Here is an 8,825-nt window from a genome sequence, read left to right on the forward strand (position 1 = left end):
CATAAAATTCTGTATAAAATATAAACAGTGTAAAAAAAAACATAACTGGTACTGTAACAGAGCCAAATGTTGAAATGCAAATTTACTAAACTAAATGATGTACATTTCTGTAGACAGTATATTACCTAGTACTAGATCATAGAACACAGTCAAAAGAGAATATTGAAGACAGGTTTTGAAAAACAAGACCAGTGATTGGTCAATGTTATTTACATACCTTGTACATCATCTTCTATAACAGTCTTTGGTCCTCCATTAAAAAACTATCTTGAAAACTTCATTACAATGATGTGTATATACATATATATCCAAGTAAATTATAACCCCCAGTGAAATACATAGCAGCAATCATCTCAAAATCAACTATGTAATATATTCAAACAAGTTATACAGTAACTATAAATCCAAACTAGAATTCAGAGCAGGACAATTTTAGTACAGTGGCTTGTTCACCTTTGAAAACACAAGTGAACAAAACAAAAGGCAAGAACCCAACTGTACAACACCAACATGCAAATGAGATGCCAATGTCTTATGTAACACCATGCACCTAAATTGGACATTTTTTTGTAATTTCCAGTTTTAATGTTGTGTATACAATAGTTTCATTTTGATTACTGACAGATTGCAATTTTTAATATTTATGTGATAAACATTTTATAACAACACTAAGGCAAATAAAAATAAAATTGATAGGATAAATTTGAAAATTATGATTTTAATGAAATACATAAATCTACAAATCACTGCTTTTTATAAACATTTTGAAAAATGTTATGCTGGTGAATGTTTTATTATAATGCATTAAGCTTGGTTCCCACTAGGAGACAAGTTTTAACTTCTAGAAGGGATCCATGATAATAATGACTACCAATTACTGCTTTATCTATGTTCACTTTAATATCTTTTTTCTATTTTGTATATGTTCATTCATTATTATCTAAATAAATGTTATCTGAATCTGACGCAGCGTAAGGATGTAGGCACGACACAAGCGAGTTGACCAATGACAAGCGACAGTTCATCGCTTGTGATTGGTCAAATCCATTACATCGTTGTGTTGCGTCTCTAGTGGGAACCACGCATTATTAACGACGACCAGCTAAACAGAACAAAGCAAATTTACAGTTTGTCTTTATAACATTTTATTTCATTATGTTTATGAATTACAAACAATTCAAAATATGTGTTTGTTTTTAAACACTTTTAAAGAATTATTTGAATTGTAAAAACAAACCTGTAGTAGTTTTTTACAGACAGTAAACTGTAAATTAAATATTAACACATTTTCTGCGTTAATTTTTTTCCACACCATTATCTTTCCATTAATTCATTCAGAAATTGATCAATATGTAATTTTAATTATTAATTTTATTAAATGTATTTTTACATGGTAGAATTATATACAATGACAATAATCTAATTTGACAATCTTGTAGGGCAGATTTTAGAAATTAAATTAATAAAACATTTTACCTGAAGGATAAAATACATTTAATATACTGTACCATATATGATGTGGAAATTCACACTTTCTGGCAGCTGGTATCTGAATATGCCCTGCTAACAGGGAAATAGTCGGTTTTATATTACCCTTGCATAAAATAGATATGCAGGGACAGACAGAATAAGGATTTAAATGCAGCATATTGTTTTGCATTCACTGAAGATGCATATTGTTTTGCAGTTTTACTACCAACAATGCAAGCCAACCAACCAGCACACTTGATAAGGATAATGCCTGCGCAGAATACAGGATTTAAACTTGATGAAAATCTTAGAATTCCAGAGCTGAAATATTTAGAAACAAGTATGAACTACATAAATATATTGAATAAAAATACAGCAATATTGGAAAAGTGTTAGAACTTGAGTTAGTATTTTTGTAGGTCGTTTTTTAATTATCATTCTGAAAAGTAGATTAGAGCTGTTTGTAAGAGTTGGGCATTTAACTACGAAGTGCTCAGTATGGTTTAGACTTGGCAAACAGCTTGGGCAAATGTTTCAAACAGTATATAGACTATAGTACTGTTTGAAAGGTAATACATTTATAGCTAGTGCACTATTAGATAAATAGGGTCCATGGAACATACACCATTGAAAAAGTAGAGGCCTTCATTATACAGAAAGTATACAGTAAGTTAGACAGTGTACTATTATACTAAATAGGGCCTGCAAACAGTGAATATAGATTGCATTGCACACTATTAGAAAAACAGGGAAACAAGTAGTGAGTATAAGTTGGCACACTGTTTGAAAATTAGTGCCATAAAACAGTTTTTAAAATATTGCTTGTATAGGAATCTGTGTAATTTAATTTCTTAAAAGAGTAATTTTGTAAGAGAGAAATATTGATTTTACAAACCACTCCAGAGTACAATATAATGCGACATTGCCCTTATTTGGCATATACAATGTGATCCTTTCTAACTATTTGTAGTTAATCCTATGAACCACAATTCAATATAGTTTATTATATTATAATATATAAACTATATATATATTATAGTATAATATGGTTGATATTGCATTCCTCCTTTAAAACAATTTAATCTGTGTCTTTTTAAATCTATAGTCTGTTGGTTATGCTATAACCTCATTTCCATCCATGCTTTTTCTGTTTTCTATCTTTCAATTTATAACTTGTCTCTTCTTCAAAGTACACTTTATCATAGTCTTCTTCTAGATCAGACTCCTTAGCTCGCTCAAGAATTGATACATGTTTCCTAGGGAGACTCAAGAGGGCAGCATCTAATGGCACCACTGCAAGACTATCGTCACTATCAACCATTATGCCAAAGTCCTGCAGAAGGTTGGTGGCACTCTTACTGTCAAAGCGGATGTTGCCTTCTGTTTTACTTTTTACCCAAGATTCAATTTTGTGTTCCAAATCGGATGATGATAATCCACCTAAAATTGAAAATGTTATTTACAATTAAAATCAGTATTATTTATATGTTAACAACAAGAATATTTTGTATGTATATTTTTGTATTATTATAATTGATATGCCTTTCATAAAAAACTATTGTTTTTGTAAATGTTTGTTTGTAATTTCAGCTCACTCTTAAGAATCCATTGCTCAGCTAGAAAGCATGCTGTATTCTAAAAAGATCCTCTTATATGAAAATTTAAAATGCTGTTAAAATATTTTGTTTTATGTGCACAGTATTTTTTGTAACATGTACTTTTATATAATAGAATATTTTACATGAAAGATAAAATTCATTTAATATACCATGTTGATATTTTAATCCACACTTTTCTGGTATTTAAACTATGCCCTGCTAGCAGGGAAATAGTCTGTTTTATATTACCCTTGCATAAAATAGATATGCAGGGACAGATAAAATTAGGATTTAAATGCAGCATATTGTTTTTGTTTTGTTTGTATTGTCTTTGTTGTTCTTATGTTTATGACAGTGATATTTCGATTCCAAAACACGCCTCTTGAATATGTAGCTATTGCGTCCAAAAATCATTCTGCGCATGCTTATGTTCCTAAGTGTGCACAGAATAACTTTTCGACTTGATAGCTGTGTAGTCTGGTGGCGCGTCTTAAAATCACTATGGTGAATATACTTACCTATTACTGATAATGCATTGCTAGTTGAAAAGGTTTCACTTGTTAGAGTTGAAGAATTTCTTTGAGTTAGAAGAAATGCATAAACTAAAAGCACCTCTTTCAACGCTTCATCTTCAGCCCGATCAACAAGAAGCGTCAACAACCCACGATTATTAGCAATGTTCTTATAATACAACATGTGCGACAACTTAACCATGTAACGTGTGCGCCGGTTCTTATAGCTGTTAAATGCGTTCAATGCTAGAAGTCCGGTTACAGAGGCTGCTATCAAAGTCCACTGTACTTTTAAATCTGCGAGGTAGCTGACGCTTTTTACAAAGATGCTTAGACTACCAATGCTTATCATGGTGGCAAGAATGCCTTGATCTAACTTGGTCATTTGAATCTTGCCATCTGGCAGAAGCTGTTCCAGAGCTGTCACTGGAACCTCTTTGAACATTTTCAACATCAGCGTTGGAGAGTTCTTTGTTCTGACGGCAACGACCACTCTTTTAAAATATTCAATTGGATTTGGTGGTGTTCGCTTTGAAACTCTGTAGAAAGCACTTGATGCCAACCTGTTGTACCAAGGTTTGTTGATGACTGGTGTGCCTTTGCCCAGAGCCCAGTACTTAAGTACATCATAGTTTTTTGTGTCTACGCTAACCTGAAAGTAAATCATGTACAAAATATTAGGTAACCAAAAAGTTCATTTAATTCACCACAAAAGTGCGAAAGTGTAATACATATTTGCTCAATACCACCAATAAATATATTGTTGATTTGTTTTATTCTCTTTTCATATGTAATACATATGCCATGAAATTGACCCGATCAAATTTTACTGCAACTGAATATGTATGAATGTGTTAAGAAATGAATATGTATGAATGTGTCAAGAAATGAATATGTATGAATGTGTCAAGAAATGAATATGTATGAATGTGTTAAGAAATGAATATGTATGAATGTGTTAAGAAATGACTATGTATGAATGTGTTAAGAAATGAATATGTATGAATGTGTTAAGAAATGAATATGTATGAATGTGTTAAGAAATGAATATGTATGAATGTGTCAAGAAATGAATATGTATGAATGTGTTAGGAAATGAATATGTATGAATGTGTTAAGAAATGAATATGTATGAATGTGTTAAGAAATGAATATGTATGAATGTGTTAAGAAATGAATATGTATGAATGTGTTAAGAAATGAATATGTATGAATGTGTATGTATGAATGTCTTAAGAAATGATTATGTTATGAAAATTCATTATGAAATTAGTATATTTTAGTAATAAAGAAAAAAAAAGTTGATTGAATACAAGGGTTAGGCTCAACTTACTCACTCATCTTGAGCGTTATTGTTTGGGGGAAGTATGTTTATTGATTGGGCGGCTCAACTTGACGGCGACAAATAAAAAACTATGGATATTATCATAAACCAGTGATACTTTACTCACCATGACGCCTTCACCAGCAGCGTGGATTGCAAGAGCCTCATCAACCTGATGTTTTGGAAGCTCATGGAAGTTTGCCTTTTCCATTACTAAAGAAAGTTTTTGTAGAAGCCAAAACTCACTGTCCATTCTCTCCTGCCTAGTGACTGGTCGGCTTGAGATGGTATCTTTATCTGGGTTTAGAGGATCAAATAATGACTGAAAAACAGAATAAAAAAATAAAAAAGAGTAGATTTTAGCGCGATTATTTCAATCACATGAAACTATTAAAGTGTATTAATATTAGAAAAGTTATGCTTTTGAAAAAAATCACTATGCAAATACACAATTACCATGTATTCTTCCATACATATAATATTGTTTGTAGGTTTGCATGACAAATAAAATACTAGTAAAATTTAGGTTTGTGGTATCACCATGTGTTTTCATAAGGAAATAAAGTTTGGTTGAGACTCTCTCAACATTTCGGTTGTTGATAAGCTACTGTACAACTGTCTTCGGGAGATTGGTAAGTGAAGATGAGCAACCTTCTTTATATTTGCATTGTTATAAAAACAGAAATACATAAGACGGATTATTCTGCCAAAAAGGTAAGTTTCAAACCTTTAACTCTGATAGTGTGCTATGGTATTGGTTGACAATTGCATTGTCAAGAGACACTGCAAATTCTTCAAACCTTTTCCTCTCATCATCATCCAAAAAATTATCCTCTTGAATAAGTTGTCGTACTAGGCTCCTTCTTGACATTGGTATGAACTTCTCACGAAAATCCTGCACTGGTGGTAGCCTCGATGCTGCTTCTTGTTCTGTAGTAGACACTGGCTTGGCATCACTGCCAACACTGGTGGATGGTGCTGATGTTGTGGAGCACAGCCGAACAATGTGAAGACCCTTTTTAGAAGATGTTACTACATTTTGACATTTATTACAAATCTGATTCTGAAATAGAAATGGAATACATTTTTTGATCTATGACAAACAGTGCGGTGCAGCAAAGCGTGAACAGAAATACTGTAACCCAACAGAGTAAACGAACATGAGGTTAAGTTACTTTTTTAACTATAATACTTAATACTCTTAGTTCTTGGACAAATGATTGCATTTATTTTATACGCATTTTTTTAAAAATAAAATTACTTTTTAGTTTTATTTATAAATAACCAGCCTGCTACTAGCCTAGCATAAACGTAACCTCCTGGCACTAGGCATAGACCTAGCTAGTAGAAGTAGGCCTATATCTTGGCCTAGCTGTAGAGTCTAGGTATGGTGGTAGGCCTAGGTCATCAAAGGATGACACCACCACTACCAAACTTAATTACCACAAGGGCGACTACTCTGCAATGAACTTTCACTTCAGTTCCTACAACTGGAACAAACTGCTAAATGACAAATCATCTATTGAAGCGTGGGAGTTCTTTCATGACAAGTATCAGCAAGTAACATCAAACTTTGTACCACTTACTAAAACTACACACTCGTGCACTCCTAGCAAACAAAAATGGATGACTGCCAAGACCCTATCCAAGATAGCAGCAAAGGAAAAAGCCTGGAAACACTACCACAAAAGACCAACAAAAGCAAGGTACAAGAAATACTGTCAAGCACGTAACATTTCAGTAACAGCTGTGAGACGAGCAAAGGCATCATTTGAACGTGATCTGGCACTCAACATAAAAAACAATCCAAAGGCGTTTTATGCATATGCTAGGAGCCGCACATCAATAAAAGCTGAAGCAACTCAACTTAAACGACCTGATGGCTCTCTCTCAACATCTAGCCTAGAAAACAGTGAAATTCTAAATTCAACATTTAACGCAGTTTATGTTACCGAAGACACAAACGAAATACCGATACCTGATAATGTGTTTGAGGGCTCACTGCTAGATGACCTAGAAATTAACATTGATGAAGTCGAATCCGCCATCAACCAACTAAACTCGAACTCATCACCAGGCCCGGACGGTGTTCATCCTCGGGTACTGAAGGAATGCATCAAAAGTTTGTCTGTTCCTTTACATATTATCTTTTGCAAATCTGTTAGTTCCGGTAGCATACCAAGGGAATGGAAAGACGCGAACGTCACACCAATCCATAAAGCCGGCTCCAAAATAAACCCATCAAACTACAGGCCTATTAGTCTGACATCCGTTGTTGGCAAACTACTAGAGAGGATCATCAAAAGTGCCATGGTATCCCACCTCGAAAGAAACAACATCTTGAGTAAACATCAACATGGTTTCAGACCAAAACGTTCTTGCTGCACACAACTCTTAGAATTTTTTCAAGATATTCACAACGCATTTGACGATGGTGACTCTGTCGATGTTGTATATCTAGACTGCCGTAAAGCATTTGATATGGTACCTCATGAAAGACTGATAGCTAAACTGAGAGCAACTGGTATATCAGGCAAAATCCTAAAGTGGACATCCAACTTTCTTCATGATAGACGTCAGCGTGTCTCTGTTAAAGGGCAACTATCATGTTGGCTACCAGTGACTAGTGGAGTCATCCAAGGCTCAGTTCTAGGTCCAGTACTCTTCCTGATCTTTATAAACGACATTCTTGACTCAATCAACTCAAACGGCAAGTTATTTGCGGATGATGCAAAAGTATATCGCCGCATACGCTCTGAAAATGATGCCCAAATTCTTCAAAAAGACCTTGACAAACTCAACACATGGAGTAAACGCTGGCTTCTCCAGTTCAATGAGACAAAGTGTAATGTTGTACATATGAGGTCGCAAAATCCTAATCATACATATCGTCTTGGTGACACTGAACTTGCATCTGTGACTGAGCAAAGTGATCTGGGAATAACTGTTACTACAGATTTCAAATTCAAAACCCACATAAACAAGATTGTCGCAAAAGCTAATGGCAGAATTGCAATGATCAGGCGCACCTTCACTTACTTAGATAAAGAGATGTTCATCCCATTGTATAAAACGCTAATTCGTCCACTCTTAGAGTACTGTGTACAAGTGTGGTCACCTAACCAAGTTGGACTCAAGAAGATTTTAGAAAGAGCACAAAACCGAGCAACCAAACTTGTACCTGAACTTAGGGATCTTCCCGCTGATGAGCGTCTTGCAATGCTTCACCTACCAACACTCGAAGAAAGACGAGATAGCCTAGAGGCGATCTCATTGAAATGTTCAAAATTATTCATGGTATAGTAAACATTGAGGCAAATTCATTTTTCACTCTAAGGCAGAACCCCGGAGGTTATATAACCAGAGGACACTCACTTACACTATCAAAACCTAGATACAAAACAATCAGGAGAGATACCTATTTTGACGTCAGAGCAATCAACAAATGGAACTCACTACCAGAACATGTCATTAACAGCACAAACACAAATTCATTCAAAAACAACCTCGACATTCACATAAACAAAAGGAGAGGAGGCAACTATTACGAGCATTAAGCTCACAGCCTCTTTTAATCACTAAAGGTAAGAATCACTAAAGGTAAGAATCACTAAAGGCTTAGGCCTAGTTAGTCTGCGTCCTCTCTACTCTAGCTAGGCTCTAGGCCCACCCAGCCTAGCTTGCAGCCGGCCCTAACCAGCTAGCTAGTACCAGTCCTGGCTTAGTTAGTTAGCTAGGGAAGCTTAGCCTACCTGTTTAAAGTTAAAAAATGAAAGCCTGGAAACTTTCAGGAAGTTAATAGATTCTGTTAACAATAATTTAACAGCCATATTTTGTTTAAAACCCGATGTTTTTTAACTAATTTTCTGTGTGTGATGGGAAATGTGCATTACTATTTCCGCATACTTGGAGGCTTTTTCG

The 8,825-nt window shown here is 34.5% G+C and overlaps 1 protein-coding gene across 1 annotated transcript; it reads right to left on the reverse strand.

Annotated features, from left to right (window-relative positions):
* Positions 1-698: 698 nt before the first annotated feature.
* LOC144850188 (transmembrane protein 143-like) lies at positions 699-8,825 on the reverse strand. Its single transcript, XM_078707421.1, has 5 exons — positions 8,657-8,825; positions 5,632-5,967; positions 5,032-5,226; positions 3,587-4,232; positions 699-2,910 (listed from the first exon to the last, which is right to left on the reverse strand). The coding sequence occupies exons 1-5, from the start codon at positions 8,732-8,734 to the stop codon at positions 2,597-2,599; spliced, it is 1,569 nt and encodes a 522-aa protein (XP_078563547.1). The 5' UTR covers positions 8,735-8,825; the 3' UTR covers positions 699-2,596.

This window comes from Antedon bifida, chromosome 8 (assembly GCF_963402885.1).
Source record: "Antedon bifida chromosome 8, ecAntBifi1.1, whole genome shotgun sequence".
Classification (NCBI taxonomy): domain Eukaryota; kingdom Metazoa; phylum Echinodermata; class Crinoidea; order Comatulida; family Antedonidae; genus Antedon; species Antedon bifida.

What these genes read in the sequence shown, in the direction of transcription:
- LOC144850188 (XM_078707421.1), bottom strand. Translation starts at nt 8,734, where the DNA reads ATGGCTGTTAAATTATTGTTAACAGAATCTATTAACTTCCTGAAAGTT. An exon ending in CTGCTGGTGAAGGCGTCATG is followed by an intron (nt 4,233 to 5,031) that starts GTGAGTAAAGTA and finishes ATTTACTTTCAG; the next exon opens with GTTAGCGTAGACACAAAAAA. An exon ending in CAATGCATTATCAGTAATAG is followed by an intron (nt 2,911 to 3,586) that starts GTAAGTATATTC and finishes TTTCAATTTTAG; the next exon opens with GTGGATTATCATCATCCGAT.